The following is a 15598-nucleotide window of genomic DNA, read 5'->3' as shown; positions in this document are numbered from 1 at the left end:
GATTTGTTGACCTTGGTGGTACATAATAAACATCTAAGCTTTATTATACTTAAAATAAATCTATATAAATATGTCTAGCATAGAAGTCTATTTGGTAAGAATTCAGTTTTTATAGTTAAATTTAGTTTGTTTTTTTTTTAGTGGTAGATGAAATAATTGTGCATTTTATAACCAATGGCATCTTTTAAAAAACATTTTAATTTGTATTGAACTTATTGGGGCGACATTGGTTAATAAAATATATAGGTTTCAGGTGTACAATTCTGTAATACATCATCTGTATATTGTTTTGTGTGTTTATAACCAATGACATCTTAAATTTCATGAAATAAGGCAGTTAACATTATTTTGTTATGCTGCTACCAAATACCATGTTTTGGGGTAATGTAGTCACATTACAGCATCACCAGTTTTATGTTTCTTAATATATCTTCTTAAGTATCTTAAGTTTATTTATTATAATTTTATGATAGAACATCCTCTAAGGCTGTAATTTTTTTTTTTAAGGAAAAGAATTTGATTTAGATAGGGGAGCTTTGAAAAGGAACCCAAATTAGGGATAATCCCTACATCAGATATTTACACTGAACAGAATGATTTAAATTACATACAGCCCAAGACCCTATTTATAGCACAACGAACCAAAAAACTCTTTTCACATGAAGTTAATCCTTACAATTAATTTAAGTTCTGTGTTGGGGTAGTTGTATTTCTCATTTTGCAGTCCCTTAATGATGCAAATGATGTTTAATTCTAAATATCTGGAAAGAACTAGGACCGATGTGAAAACTCCTAGTGTGGTAGGCAGTTAGACATGAGCAGCACAGGGATGATGGGCCACTGTGAGGGTGGAAAGCCCCAGCAATGGGCAAAACTGGGAAAACAAGGACCTTGCTCCCAGGGTAACGTCTCACCTAGCATTTCGCAGGTCAGGTGGTTCAGACCCTCCCCTGACCTTTCCTCCCCTAGCATGTTGCTAGCCGTGTGGGTTAGACCCCCTTAGAGGGGGGATGAGTAAGAGGGCCGGAGGATAGCCCTTACACATTAAACCTCCAGTACAATGAGGTTCTGATCCACATCAAATACATACAGGCCTCACTTGTGTTTCAGCTCCAGGCCCAGGAGAGCAGCAAAACCAGACAAAGCCATGTAACCAGAGACTCAAGTAAGGAGGTTGCTGAACCTAGGTCCAGTCGCCAATAACGTTCTGTTTTTGCGCTGACGTTAAGACCAGCTGCATTGACTAATGATCCCTGGTGCCAACCAATCAGTAAAGACTACAGCCCTGAACAGACACACCTGGAAAGCTGATGAATATTCTATTGGGATCCTCCAACTAAATACCCTGCGGAGGAGGACCCAGAGCAGCAGCCTCTATGGCGAGGCTTCCCCTGTACCTACCTCCTTCCCCAGGTGTGTTTTCCTTGCTTCTCTCTTTCTAAGCTCCAAGGGCCCTTCTTCAACCTCTGTAATTTGTTCCCTGAGCCCAGGCAGCTCAGCTGGCTCACTCGTTCTACCTCTCTGACTTTCTAAATAAACTTCTGCTTGTATCGGAGTCTTGGCTCTGAATTCTTTCTTGGCCAGAACTCAAGTACCAAGGGGGCTGAGCCAAGGTCCAATCGCCAATAACATTCTGGGTGCCATTTTGCTGCCAACCTGAGGACACCAGCCGCTGGTATCCCGAGTTCTCTGACAGCCCAGGGACATACTATACTTGGTCAAGCCTCAGCTCCCAACAGGTCAGGCACTTGGGTCACTGGCTGCAGTAACTCACCTTATTTTTTGATATCTACTCAGTCCGCCTCACTCAACCTCTCTTATGTTCTTAAAACAGTAAAAATATCTCAGAATCCTGATTTCAGATCTCATGCACAAATCCTACCTCACCACCTCAAATTACCCAGACTGAAGACATGAACAGGCTTGGTATAAAGGTATGAAATATGTGGGAAGGAGACTGAGGGGATTGTAATCAATTAATCTGCAGCTGGTAAGAAAAGGGGCTCCAGAACCTTTTCGTTCTTTTTGCTTCAGGATTAGGAGCGTGAGCACCCACAACTGTGTTCCAACCCCACTTCCAACCACCTGCCTTCGCTGTAGCCAGGATCCAGAGTGTTCTCGAAAAACACTCACTCAGCAGCTCCCTTGGCTAGTCCGGCCTGACCGTCTCGAGCCACTGCAGCTGCCCAGCAGTGTCAATAGCGCCCAAGCAGCTGCCCTCTCCATTGCTGCTTAATTTAAGAAGGAATAATAGTCCTGAGAAGAATGAGGGTATTACTCGGGAGGGGGGACGGAGGGATGGAGGAAGGGATGTCTGACGTGAAGAGCATGAAACAAGCCCCTCACTCTTCCTCTTTACCATTTTCTATTTCTGGGGTAACTGTGGGGAGGGGGCGGGCGATCAGGTCAATAGTGAAGACACACAATCACCTCGGACCCAGACTAGTACTCGCTGGGGTGTAATTAAGGAAGAAGAGGATGAGGAGAGCACGGGCTTTGGAGATGCAAAGTGCTGATTGACAACAATGCACAGAAGTTAAGGCGGGGGTCATTGCCGCCGCGCCGCCTCCCCCACCTCGCAACAGACCTCAAATTCCCTCAGAGGCCAAGTCTCCACCGTAGGGACGACCTTCCCCTCTGCTAGAAAACGACCGATGCCTCAACTCCCCAGCCAGGCGGAAGCCGGAGGGGAGGTCCGACCTCCGAGAGCGCCCCTTCAGGGGGTCCATCCGGACTGGATCGCGAGCGTGGGGGGGGGGGTCCACGGAGGGCGGGGCATCGCCTCAACAGCTAGGAGCTACATCATGGCAGGGACGGGTTACCCACAGCCACAGAGATGAAGATCGCCCCCTCCACTATACCATTATCCGGTTACCTCTTCGCTCCTTCTTCGTCGGGCAGCTCTGGCTCGGTCGCCGCCATTACCACATCGCACTCCGCGGTAGCCGCCATCTTACCGCCTAGACCAGAGAGCCGGGTGGGAGGCCGGCGGTGAAGAGCACTTCCGGTCGGAGCATCGAGCCGCGCAGCGGCGCTGTGCCCAGAGAGGCTCCCTCGGGCCCGTCTACCAGCGAGAGGCTCCGCTTGGGGCCAGAGCGGCCTCCCGCCCCCGGAGGTCCACGGCGGTCTCCGCGCCGGGGCGGGGCCCCAGGGACGGTTCCTGTGCGTGGGGGGCGCCACTTTAACCGTAGATCGAAAGGGGGTACAGGTGGATATCGCCTCTGTAGACCTTGGCTTTCCTCAGTTTTCCCGGAGCCTCGTTGCCATAGCAACTTCCAACTCTTGAGCGTCTTCTGTAAGGTTGAAGGGGGTCTGAGTTGGGTGGGGACCCGGTCACCCAGGACTCTGGAGAGAAAGAGCCCCCACTGCTGCCTTCCCGACCTTGGAGCGTGTCCACAGCTTCCTCCCGCGAAAGGCAAGAAGAGACACTTTGAGCCCGGTTCCTCCAGCTTTCATCGGCCCTTGGAAGCCCTGCCCAGTCAAGCCAGGGGTACGCAGGGCGTCTTCACCCCGCGCCTTTCATCCCCTCTGGCTCTCCACGCACCAGCTGGTTCATCACCCTAATGACGCTGACCCGTTTATGATGCTGCTTTCATGTCAGCCGCTTGGGAGTGCCATCTCAGCATCAGGCCTAGGAAGAGTGGCACAGCGCCGCAGACCCTGCCCTTGAGTTTATAAGGCAGCCACAGGGTGAGGTCCCTTCCTAGTGTCCCCAGTATTCCCACCCCTTGTAAAAACTCTCTGCTCAGCACGTTTGTCTTGCTGAATGCAGTCTGGACTGGGAACTCTTCGAGGGCAGGGACACAGCCTAGCCATCTTTGTAGTACTTAACCTCACCCAAACCAATAATATTTGTGGACTTGAATTAAATTGGGGTTTTCTGAGGTTAAATTGGGGGAGCCTGAGGTTAAAATTTGAGATATAGCCCTAGCTGGTTTGGCTCAGTGGACAGAGCATCAGTCTGCGGACTAAAGGGTCCCAGGTTCAATTCCGGTCAAGGGCACATGCCTGGGTTGCAGGCTTGATCCTCAGTAGGGGACGTGCAGGAGGCAGCCAATGAATGACTGATTCTCTCTCATCATTGATGTTTCTATCTCTCTTTTCCTCTCCCTTCCTCTCTGAAATCAATAAAGATATATTAAAAACAATTTTTTGAGATGTATGGGGAATTAATAAAGGGGCAAGGGAATTCTAAAGGGATCTTATCCTCTTCCTCCAGTAAAACTATGTGCCATTGTCCATAGGCTGCTGCATGATCCCTGACTATCAGAGTGCCAAGGAAGGTGAAACCAAACTCACCATTAGGTAGGGGAGAATGGGAGAGGCTCAGTGGGTTGGAAGAGAGAGGTCATTTATCCAGCCCTCTTCAAAGTCCCTATTCTAGCTTGGGAGGACACAGACTCACCACCTGCCCTGCCTGCCAATGGCTCACAGTCTACAGTCTAATACAAGAGATAGTCTTTCACCATCTTCCCACTTTGTGTTCTCTGTCGATATCTCCAACCTACATCTCTCTTCTGAGTTCAGATCTGTATATCCAACTATCTACTGGTATCTTTTGGATGTTTCACAAATCCCTAAAGCTTAACATATTTAAATGGAACTTGTCATTCTCTCCCCACCCCTCCACAACAGAAAAACAAACAAACAAACAAACAAAAAACAAATGATGTACTTGATTCTCTTCTGCTGAGTTCCTTATCTTGTTGAATGGATTCATCATTCACCTGCTCATCAAATGAGACAGATGGAAGACATCATGAATTCCTCTCTCGTTCCCACTCCTGACTCCCAATTTAGCATCAAATCTTGATTCTCTTATCAAAGGTCTCCCAAATCTATCATCTTTCCATCCCAATTCTGGCTCTTGTTACCTTTTTTTATTTTTTAACTTGGAACAGTATCAAAGTTTCCCAACTGGCACCCTGGTCTCATCTCTTTCCAATCTTCAGTCTTCTACTAGACTTGACCTTAAAAGCAAAAATTGACCATGTTACTGCACTAAAACCTACCAATGGCTCTCCATGGCTGTTAGGATACAGTTTGAAGCCTTTGATCTACTACACGAGGACTTCGATTATTTGGTTCCTTTCTACCATCAATATTGAACCCATGTACTTGTAGTTCCAGAAAAATGCCATGATTCTTTGCCATGTTTTCTTTTTAAAAAATATATTTTATTGATTTTTTTTTTTTTTTTTTTTTTTTTTACAGAGAGGAAGGAATAGGGATAGAGAGCTAGAAACATCGATGAGAGAGAAACATCCATCAGCTGCCTCCTGCACGCCCCCTCCTGGGGATGTGCCTGCAACCAAGGTACATGCCCTTGACCGGGATCGAACCTGGGACCCTTCAGTCCGCAGGCCGACGCTCTATTCACTGAGCCAAACCGGTTAGGGCTTTGCCATGTTTTCTCCATCCTTTTCTCCCAAGTCCTTCAAACCTCAACACAGACATAACCGACTCCAGAAGTTCTCCGTGGCGCCCACTGCCCCCACATTAAATGCCCGTCTGCTGTGCTCCTGTAGCACCTCTGTAACAGCTCTCACCGCGCTGTCATTTCTGGATTAGATGTCTAGCTCCTCTAGACAGTGACCTTCCAATGGTCAGCTAGGGTGAATAATTCGTCTCCTTTTCCAGGTACGCGGTCCTGTACCTGGCACAGAATCGGTGCTCACAATACACGTGATGAATAAACGATTGAATAAATGAAGTGTCACTGTACTACCGCAGCCTTAAGAGAAAGAACACCTGGGCATCAGACAACAAGAACGGCGCCCCGCGTCCAGGGAGCCTAGTACCGTGCGCGCCCGCTACGCATCGCCAGTCCCGGTCCCGGCCGTCAGGTCCCCCGCCGGCCTCTGGGGGCGCTGGGCGGACGGCGCCGGCTCTCTGCCGCCGGAATTCGTCTTGGGGGACAGAAGCTGGGGGCGGGGGGTGGGACCGGACAGAGCCCGGATGCACCCGGAAGGACGGAGTCCTGGCGGCCGAGCTGCCCCTCCCCTGATCCCGGTGCTCCTCAGGGGCCGGGCTGGGGTGCTGCGAGGGCCCCGGCAGGTACGGAGCTGGAAGGCGGGGATCGGCCACGCGTCGGGGCCACTTTAGGTGGCAGATCTTTGCCGCCGTAAATTCCTCCTGGGGTGGGGGCGTCCCCTCGTGGGGAAATCTGTGGCGGAGGCCCCGCGGGCTCTCTCTTGGGGTACCTGTTAGTCGTGGAGCTCAGTATATGAGGCCCTTTAGGCGGGGTAGGAGGGTCTGTACCTGGAGTTTCCTCCGGAGAGGGTTCTGTTTGGAAGCCCTTTGGGGAATGATCTCTGTTCTCTGGAGGAACCTGGGGCTGCTTGTGGGAAGCCTGAATTTGGGGATGCCTTCGAGATCTCTGGGGAGAAGGGGTGTCTGTGTCTGAGCCTTCTCATCTGGGTCTGCCAGCCCAAGGGCGGCAAAACCCGTCTCCTTTCGGAGCCTTTCTTTCCTTAGATTCCTTCGCTTCTTTTTTGTCTGGTGGTCTTATTCTCAGCCAGGGACTTGACTAGGAATCAGAGGGAATTCGTTGTCTAGAGAAGTCATACAGGAAAGTAAAATGTTCTGATTAGTTCACCAGGAAGAGTAGCTTAAGACAGATCCACACAAAATAGCATTCCTGCTTATTTCTCCGTCGGGCCAGGGTTAAAGAGAGGGCGCTGAGCGTGGGCTCCCTTCAGCAACTGGTCCTCCCAAGACCTGTGCATGGAGAGGGCCCTCACCGCAGCTTCCTTTGAACCAGCATCTCTTTCCCTCTTACGACAGCACATAGTGAGCACCAACAGGCACTGGCCAGGGACGGGGAATCGGGAAGATGAGAAAGACACAGCTCCACCCTGGCTGGTTTGGCTCAGTGGATAGAGCGTCGGCCTGGGGACTGACGGGTCCCAGGTTCGATTCCAGTCTAGGGCACGTGCCCGGGTTGCTGGCTCGATCCCCATTAGCGGGCGTGCAGGAGGCAGCCGATCAATGATTCTCTCTCATTATTGATATTTCTATCTCTCTATATCTCTCTCTCTCCCTCCCTTCCTCTCTGAAATCAATAATATATATATATATATATATATATATATATATATATATATATATATATATATATTTTAAAAAAGACACAGCTCCCTACCCAGTAGGGGTCATAGACACATCATTTCTTTCTTTTTTTTTTTTTAATATATTTTCATTGATTTCAGATAGGGAGGGAGAGATAGAAACATCAATGATGAGAGAGAATCATTGATCGGCTGCCTCCTGCACACCCCCTAATGGGGATCGAGCCAGCAACCCGGGCATGTGCCCTTGACCGGAATCAAACCCGGGACCCTTCCGTCTGCAGGCCAATGCTCTATCCACTGAGCCAGACCAGCTAGGGCGGGTTAGACACATCATTTCTGACATACACTCTGACTAGAGGAGAGGGCAGTGCTGGACCCCGAGGCTGCCCATGCAGCTCACAACTTGGGCTCTGTTTTGATCCCCCTCACCCAGTGTGCTGCTGTTCTTTAAGGCTGAAGGCTAAGCATGGGGAAGAGTTGCAAGGTGGTCGTGTGTGGCCAGGCATCTGTGGGCAAGACGTCAATCCTGGAGCAGCTTCTGTACGGGAACCATGTAGTGGGTGAGTGTTCTGTTTGGGGGAGGGGGGGACGTGGGGAGGGGACAGTGGAAGAAGTTGAAGAATAAGGAGTAGGATTTAATAACAGAGAAGCCAAAATCTGCTCCTGGAGTAAAGTCTACATCATGCCCTCCAGCTCTACAACATTGAGATCTGGAGGAAGGAAACCCAGTATCTGAGATAAAGAGGAAAAACTCCCAAGTCTCACTTTTGCTTAGCATGGTGTGAACATGAGGTTAATGTCTGTTCCCCCAAATCATTCCAGTCCTGCTGGATTCGGTCGGGCCCCCTCTTCTCAGCCCCCACATTCCTTTCCCTCCCTGTCTGGTCAGCCTGTCAGGATATCCTCAGTCACTCAGGTTATCCCATCTCCTTTCTCCCTACAAACAAGTGTCCTCATTTTATCTCAGGTTCTGAGATGATCGAGACCCAGGAGGACATCTACGTGGGCTCCATTGAAACTGACCGGGGGGTGCGGGAGCAGGTGCGTTTCTATGACACCCGGGGGCTCCGTGATGGGGCGGAGCTGCCCCGGCACTGCTTCTCCTGCACCGATGGCTACGTCCTGGTCTACAGCACAGACAGCCGAGAGTCCTTTCAGCGCGTGGAGCTGCTCAAGAAGGAAATCGACAAATCCAAGGACAAGAAGGAGGTGTGTAAGGGAGCCCCGGTGGTGAGCGAGAGCGGGCCCTGGGCTGGCTCTGTGAGGCTTGGCATGGCTCTGTTTTTTACTCATTTTCTAGGAGGTGGGTTAGGAGCTGGAGGAGGGATCAAGGCCTCTAGAAGGTGTCTTCACCCATAGAGGTGGCCCCATGCTGAGGCAGCTCAACCGAAAAGGCTTCAGTTTAAGAGCTCCCCGGCCTAACACGTGAAGCCCCCACTAGTCCTTCTTGCTGGTCCCATACTCTTACTTAGGAAAGCCCTTCTTTTCTTAAGTCCCCCTGTAAGCTGTGGGCATTCTGGGAGTGCTTCCTCATGTTATTTAGCCAGAATTGAACTGACTGCTGGTCGTGAGCAGGCATGGGCGATTCAGGGCTTGTAATGGAACTCCTGGAGGGGGGGCCAGACGGAGGCCAGAATTTGAATAGAGAAAGGAGAGGAAAAAGCAACAGTCTCCCTCCCCTCACTTCATAGTTCCTAATACAGGAAGAGATGAGATATCAGCCATTAAAACTTCCCTTCTCTTAGGACTCCTAGCTGGTGGCCAGCCTTCACACCCATTCCTAAGGCCCATGGTACATCCACAAGTCTCTACTCTGCCCCTCTCCCCCAGGTCACCATCGTGGTCCTTGGCAATAAATGCGACCTGCAGGAGCAGCGGCGTGTGGACCCAGATGTGGCCCAGCATTGGGCCAAGTCGGAGAAGGTGAAGCTGTGGGAGGTGTCTGTGGCTGACCGCCGCTCCCTCCTGGAGCCCTTCGTCTACCTGGCCAGCAAGATGACCCAGCCCCAGAGCAAGTCTGCCTTCCCCCTCAGCCGTAAGAACAAGGGCAGCGGCTCCTTGGATGGCTGAAGAGCTGCCATCCCTTCTTCACCTTCCCACCCCCAGTCCAGCTTCGGGGGCTCTGGAAGAGGGGTTGAGGGGAAAGGGGAACTCCCCACTAGGGCAGGCAGCTGGTCTCCCTCCTAACTCCGGGAAGTGCAGATAATCTAGGTTAGTGCCCCCAACCTCTTCCTCCACCCCAGCTTCCATCATATCTGCCCCTCTGTGACCTGGGGCAGATGTGGGTCAGGGTCCCTTCCACCTGCCCTGGTTGGGAAGCAGAGCTACCCCACAGAAATGGCGCGTCTAGGGTCTGGTTCTGATCACGGGTCCCACACCTCTGGGCTTCTGCCACACACACACACACACACACACACACACACACACACACACACACACACACGGCACCAGCCTGGACTCTAGGGAAAGGGCGTCCAGGTATCGTGTATGCGTGTGCATACTGGTGTTAGGGGTGCCTCCTCACCCAGCACCCTGACCTTTTTCCCTGTCTGTACCTTGGCTGGAAGAAGCCAGCCTCCTGGAAGTGTGATTTTCTACTTGACCTCCCGCCCCAATTGTCTTCACTTCCTCTTCCTGCTTCATTGGTTGGGGTGGAATGGAATGATGACTGGGCTGAGTCACCTAGGGGCTTTGTTACCCAGCAAGGGTTTTTCTCTCGGGCTTTAGTTTTCTTATCTGTACAGTGGCAGGGGTTGCTTAGATGGCCTTCTAGATCCTCTCCAGCCCTCTGGTTTTATAATGGCCCTGGCTTCGGGTCAGCGGACTTGTCCCCTTTGTTTCTTCTCCCTCTTCAAGGTGCTATGCCTACCGGCCCTGGAGGCTGGGACACTGCTCTCCGACAACCGCCAGGGGGCAGGAGTGCACTATCTACTCTAGTTGCCAGAATGGCTGCTTAGTGCCCAGTGGGGAACCTCACCGCCCCAGGGGCTGGTCTTCACTCCTTCCTGTGGTTGTTTTCAGCTCTTAGCTGGACTTTATTTATAAATTACCTGTTATAAGTTAGTATGCTGCCATGGTGAAGGCTGGACAAGGTGCTCCTCTAGCCCTTCTTACCTCAGATGCCTCAACAGAACAAGGCAAACAAGTAGGAACTTCTCAGGAGCGGACAGATCTGTTGGGGCTCAGAAGGGTGGTTACACTCTCAACATGCTGTACGGTGAGCTCATGACCCACAACTTCCTGGGCCCGCTTTGTGCTTCTGATGGGCACCGCGACCATAGGTGAGCCCCTATGGAGCGGGGCCACTTCCAGTGCACGCCCCTTCCCAAAACAGGAGAGGTGAGCAGGGGCCGACGGTCCCAGGCTGAGCAAGTCAGGTTAGGGCATATACAGGCTCGGGCTTAAAGTTCATTTATTGATGCATTGGACACAATAAAACCACAACTGTTATCAAAAAGTTTCCCTCCCATTCGCCCCTTATTGTCCCGTTGGAAATATCTTTTTTTAAAAAAGATACAGGTGGATACTGGCAAAGTCCCATATTGTGGGGTGAGGGGGGGACAGTACTGGGATAGGATGGAGGTTGTGACGTTAGCATGAAAATGGGTCTGTGGTTATCAGACTGGATCCCAACACTCAGCTTCACAGTGAGGAAGGCTTGGGGTGCTGGTCGGTTGGGAGGAGGGAAAGCTGAATTGTGCGAGGGACCAGTGGGGGTTGAATAGCTAGAGAAGAAAGCTCTTCATTTGGGAGCCCTGGGGGGATTCAGTGTTAGCTGGGTCCATAGTCTGAGGGAGACCCAGTGTCCCCCACCCCAGAGCTGGAGTTCAGGAGAAATCGGTAAAAGGCTAACGGGACTGATCACTTCCTCTGTTAAAACGGCCCAGCCAGAACATCACCACCACCCCTGTCCCAGACCCATCCCTTTGGAGATGACCCCTCAAAGCTTCCAGCACCATGGCTGTGCCCCACCTCAGCACGGCTGCCTTCCTCCTCCAGCCTTCCACCATGCCCCCCTGGTCACCGTGTCCAGATAGCCTAGAACCGACTCCAGCTTGAGAGCCCGGCCCTCACCGTGTCCTTCTCCAGAGAAGCCAGCGAATGGGGAGGGCGTCCCAGAGCACGGGAGTAGGGGCCAGTCCCAGACTAGCCCCTAGGCTGGCAGTTAAGATTTCTAGGGCCTTTGGCCACGTGGGTGTAGGTCTTGAGAGGGAAATGAGAGCACCGTGGGGCTGGGGCTAGGATTTTGCATAGATCTTGGGGATTTCTCAGTTTGCTCCCTGTAAATGGGGCTGGAAGTGTGGGGAGCCCAGGACTAGAAGGCTGGGGAACTGAGGGTGGGCATGGCCCTGGGGCCAGGGGGTAATAGTTGAATCCCCAGTTGGATGGAGTGAAGGGCACCTGCCCTTCAAACTAGCCCAGCTCTTCCTAGGTTGAGAACCCCTCGGCTGTGAAAAGAATCCCCTGTGGGATGTAGGAACGGAGGCGTCCTGGGGAGAGGAGGGTGGGGAAAGTGACCGCTGGGAAGGCAGCCCTGGCCTCCCTAGAAGGGCTAGTAGGGGGCAAAGAGGATGGGTCCCGTGGCAGGGCGGACAGCTCCCGCTGCGGTGCGGAACAGCGCTGGGCCCAGGATGGGAGCTGGGAAGAGGGTGGTGGCTGCGGTGGGGGCAGGCCGGAGGGCCAGGGGCCCTGGCAGGGCACAGATGGCCGCAGCTGCGGTGGGGATCGGGCTAGGCAGGAAGCGGGCTGCCAGCGTCTTGGTGAGTTGCTTCTGCAAGGCCAGTTTAGACTGCAAAGAAGAAAGAGAGGACTGGACACATCTGACCCCAGAAAATCCCCCTGCCCTGGGCTCCGTCCTTGGGCTTTTTGCTGCAGGATACACGTGCCTTTTAGGGTTCCAAACCTAAATCCTCCTCCATTCCCGCCCCCAAGCATTCATTCCAAAGGGCTTTCTCCACCACCTGTCTTCCTGCCCCCAAGGAAGAGAATCCATCAGGATGGGCCAAGGGAGGAGGCTGTGCTGGGTGGAAGAAGAGATGGTTTCTAGGAGATGGCACGCCCACCCCTCGCTCTTGCCCGAGATTCCTACCCAGGCCCACCTCCGGGAAATTCCTCTGGGCAGGTCCCAAGGGAGCCAAAACCCAACCCCAGGCAGCCTCGGAAAGGGGTGGCTTGATTCCTGCCTCAGCTCCCCATGAGGCCCCCACTCCCCACCTTCCCTTGACCAGGGTCCCAGCCCCGTTGCCTGGAGACAGATACCTTGAGGATACTCACAGCCAGCGCTGCCTGCTTCTGCAGCTTGCTGTGCTGGCTGGAGGGCTTGGGGGGCTTCCCGGCCAGGCGGTCTTTGTGCCTCCTGCTGCTCAGGTGCTAATGAACAGACAGACAGACAGACAGATAGACTGGGAACAAGATGAGGAAGCCCAAGGACCCCCAACTACCCCATTGTCCTCAACTAGCTCACCCTTCTCTACCTGCCTGGAGTGGCCCTGGGAAGGGGAGGTAAGACTTGGCCTCTGTCTCCACGAGCTCCCTGTCCCACTAGCCTTGCTCCTGTTACTCCACCTGACCCTGCTCTGCCCACCTCTCCTCAGCTCCCTCCTTCCTCCTCCCCTGGCCCTGGGCCCACTCCCTCACCCCTGCTCCAACCCTAGTCCCGGCCTCCCTTCTCCCACCTGCTTGAGTTGGGTCTCTGAATTGACCTGGAGCTGACAGACAGCACAGTGAAAAGGGGGGCTGGGCCCCTGCCGGCCCCTCCGGCCCCCGGTCACTCTTTTGGTCTTGTGTCCAGCTCCTCCCCGGGGCGCTGGGCGGCCCCGGCCCCTTCGGGGAGCCCCTCGCTGACCTTCCACCATCCACCGGTGCTTGGCTCCTGGGGGAAGGGGAGAAGAAAGTCTGTCAGCACCGAGGAGGGGCTGCAAGGCCACGGGGACCCCTCCAAACTGGGTCAGTTTGGTTGTCCCTTTAGCTTTGGGGCTGCTCAGCGCATACACTCACCCCCAGCCACTTGAGATTCCTCTTTCCATCCCCACAAGGTCCTCTCATTTCAAGTCCCCCTCCCCCTAGGGAAGGCCTTCTTGCAATGGAACTGGCCAGCTTCCTTCTCTAACCTCAGCCCCTCCCTCAGGGCCCGACCTAAGGAGAGATGGCGGGGTGTCTCCTGTCTCTGCAGTGACCCTTCAGTCCTTGCTTCTTTAATAATCCTCCCTCAAGCCTTAGTGGGAGGAACCGAAATGCACGCCCAGTAACAACTGAGCACAACGTCTGGGTTACCAAGGCCTTGAGCAAAGCGCCCAGAAATTCCAGCCTGCCCCCATCTGGTGAGGGGCAGCCTCCCCGCCCTTCTCCTTCCCCCGGACTCCAGCTGGCGGGCACACTCACCTGTGTTGTGAGCCTGAAGCTGGGAGGCAGAGTTCACCGTCACCTTACACGTGGGGCAGTAGAGGCGCCCCTTCTCACTCCTGCCTTCCCCGCTCACACCGCTTCCCACAGCAGCCGCCACTGGCTCGGGCCCTGGTGCCTCTGTCCCGGGCTCTGGGGAGCAGGGTGGGCAGGAGGAAGAAGAGGAAGAGGAGGCAGCATCCAAGAGGTCTGAGTGGGCGGGCTCCCTGGGCATCGCGTCGGGAGTCCGTGGTGGCTGGAGTGGGGGGCCAGGAGGAGGGTCTGCAGGAACTGCTGGGGAGGTGGAAGGCATTGGGTAAGAGGGTGAGGCCTGAGCTGATTCTCGAGACCATGATTTTAAGCACTGACAGAGGGGTGGCATGGCAGAGTGGACGGGTCACTAGTGCAGGGGTGACCAGCCCTGAATTTCAGACCCACTTTACCATCCACTCACTGGGCAGACCTGGGCCTCGTTGGGCCTCGGTTTCCCCATCTGAACTTACAAAAGTTGGGCAGAGTAATCTCAGCCCTCCTCACGGCCCTGATAGTCTAGTTAGTTACTAGCTGTTAAATAAATGGAAATTTTAAAAGGTACTAGAATGTGCACAGAGCACTATTCATACTAGCATAAAACTGGAAACTATTCAGATGCCCATCAACAGGAGAACAGGTTTTAAAAAAACCCTATGGTCCTACAATGGAATACTACATGGCAACGGAAAAGGACAAATTACAGCTACCACCACAACACCACGGGAGAATCTTACCACGAATGTTCATGAAAGACGAACAAAAGCCTACATTCTATACAATTTATCAAAACCGAGTGAAACTGGTCTGACTTTAAATGCTGAGGAGTTAGGATCATAGGTACCCTGCGGGGGGTGGGGGGGTGTAGGTGGTTGAATAGTGTCACCTCCAAATTCATGTCCCTCTAGTCTAGAACCTCAGAATGGGCCTTATTTTGGAAAAAGGGTCTTTGCAGACGTAATTAGTTAAAGTCATACTGACTTAGGGTGGGCTCTAATCCAACGACTGGTGTCCTTATAAGAAGACCATGGACACGCGGGAGAATGAGACATGAAGATGGAGGCAGAGATTGGAGCGACGCATCCACAAGCCAAGGAATGCCAAGCAACCACCAGAAGCTAAAAGAGGGGCATGAAACCAATTCTCCCTCTCGGTTCCATGACGGAAGTAACCTTGTGGACACCCTGATTTCAAACTTCTGACCTCCAGAAATTTCTACCCAGTTAGTGGTCATTATAGTTCCTACAAAACTAATGCAAGGCAGTGACTGGAAGGGGCCCAAGGTGGGCTTCTGGGTGCTTGAGAGAAGTTTCTTAATCTCAGTATATTCAGACGGGAAAATTCACTGAGCTGTCCCCTTGTGATGTGTGCCTTGTGTCTGTAGGAATACTCCATCACGAGCAGACAGTAAGACATCTCTCAACCCCTTGTCAGAAACCAGATTTGGAGTGGGGGTCGGGGAGAAGAGTTCAAGACTGACCTTTGTGCTGTGGCTCTTCGGGGGCTCCACTGGCCACGGTCGGGGTCAGAGACACCAGTGTCCCATCCTGGGCCAGGGTTTGGGGCCTCTGCTTGCTCTTGGAGGCTTCAATTGCCTTGAGTTTTCTGGCATGTTTGTGGCCTTTATAATGTGCTTCGGCCTGGTTCTGGGGTGGGGAGGGTATAAGGTCATCATTCATTCTCTGAGTCTACATGTCCTCTCCACAAGCTGGCATTGGACAAGGGGCAGGTCAGAGGGAGGCAGGGCTCGGGCCACACAGAGTGAATCCTTGTCACCGCCATCACCATCACAGTATGTGCATGGCCCTGAGGTTTACAGAACACATACTCATCCGCGAGCTCCCAGGCAAGCAGCCCCTGGCTTTAAATTCTGACTCAGCCACTGAGGAGCTATGCATCTTTGGGCGAGTCACCTCGCCTCTCTGAGCCTCCGTTTCCTCACTCAAACTCTGTGTTAACACTGACCTCACAGGATTGAATGAGAACCTGAATGATCAGTGCCTCGCTCGTATAGTAGGTGCTCAATGACTGTTAGTTACCAAGTTTATAAATGCACAGATGGAGAAAACTGAGCAATCCTCATCCTTTGGGATATGTGCACCTCAGAACATTCA

General features: G+C 52.8%; 3 protein-coding genes across 20 annotated transcripts in view; 1 reads left to right on the top strand and 2 right to left on the bottom strand.

Annotated features, from left to right (window-relative positions):
* Positions 1-3571, bottom strand: part of DNAJC7 (DnaJ heat shock protein family (Hsp40) member C7) — a 32992-nt gene extending 29421 nt beyond the window's left edge. Inside the window, exon 1 of one of the 2 annotated variants that reach the window (XM_080680427.1) lies at positions 2876-3571. In XM_080680427.1, the coding sequence (XP_080536553.1) occupies positions 2876-2952 (77 nt within the window). In that variant the 5' untranslated portion in view covers positions 2953-3571. The remainder of the gene's footprint in view (positions 1-2875) is intronic. The other variant, XM_080680426.1, reaches the window with a different exon arrangement.
* A 2361-nt stretch (positions 3572-5932) lies between these two features.
* Positions 5933-10526, top strand: NKIRAS2 (NFKB inhibitor interacting Ras like 2). Of its 4 annotated transcripts, none has more exons than XM_080677962.1 (4): positions 5933-6072; positions 7526-7633; positions 8041-8282; positions 8904-10525. In XM_080677962.1, exons 2-4 carry the CDS (start codon positions 7540-7542, stop codon positions 9141-9143), a joined length of 576 nt encoding a protein of 191 aa, XP_080534088.1. In that variant the 5' UTR covers positions 5933-6072; positions 7526-7539; the 3' UTR covers positions 9144-10525. The 4 variants fall into 4 exon arrangements, with proteins under 4 accessions (XP_080534088.1, XP_080534086.1, XP_080534085.1 ...); XM_080677960.1 differs by having other exon boundaries at positions 5957-6057; positions 8904-10526; XM_080677959.1 differs by having other exon boundaries at positions 5957-6057; positions 7507-7633; positions 8904-10526.
* The window catches only part of ZNF385C (zinc finger protein 385C), a 54279-nt gene continuing 49150 nt past the window's right edge, over positions 10470-15598 (bottom strand). For 7 of the 14 annotated variants that reach the window (XM_080677945.1, XM_080677950.1, XM_080677952.1 and 4 more), the window contains 5 exons: positions 14965-15130; positions 13455-13748; positions 12749-12945; positions 12333-12443; positions 10470-11862 (listed from right to left, as the gene is read on the bottom strand). In XM_080677945.1, coding sequence (XP_080534071.1) covers positions 11626-11862; positions 12333-12443; positions 12749-12945; positions 13455-13748; positions 14965-15130 — 1005 coding nt within the window. In that variant the 3' untranslated portion in view covers positions 10470-11625. The remainder of the gene's footprint in view (positions 11863-12332; positions 12444-12748; positions 12946-13454; positions 13749-14964; positions 15131-15598) is intronic. The other 7 variants (XM_080677951.1, XM_080677953.1, XM_080677957.1 and 4 more) reach the window with 5 other exon arrangements.

This window comes from Plecotus auritus (assembly GCF_963455305.1).
Source record: "Plecotus auritus genome assembly, chromosome: 7".
In the NCBI taxonomy this organism is placed as follows: Eukaryota; Metazoa; Chordata; class Mammalia; order Chiroptera; family Vespertilionidae; genus Plecotus; species Plecotus auritus.
The sequence above is the reverse complement of the archived record's forward strand: the minus strand, read 5'-3'. Positions and strand labels throughout refer to the sequence as shown.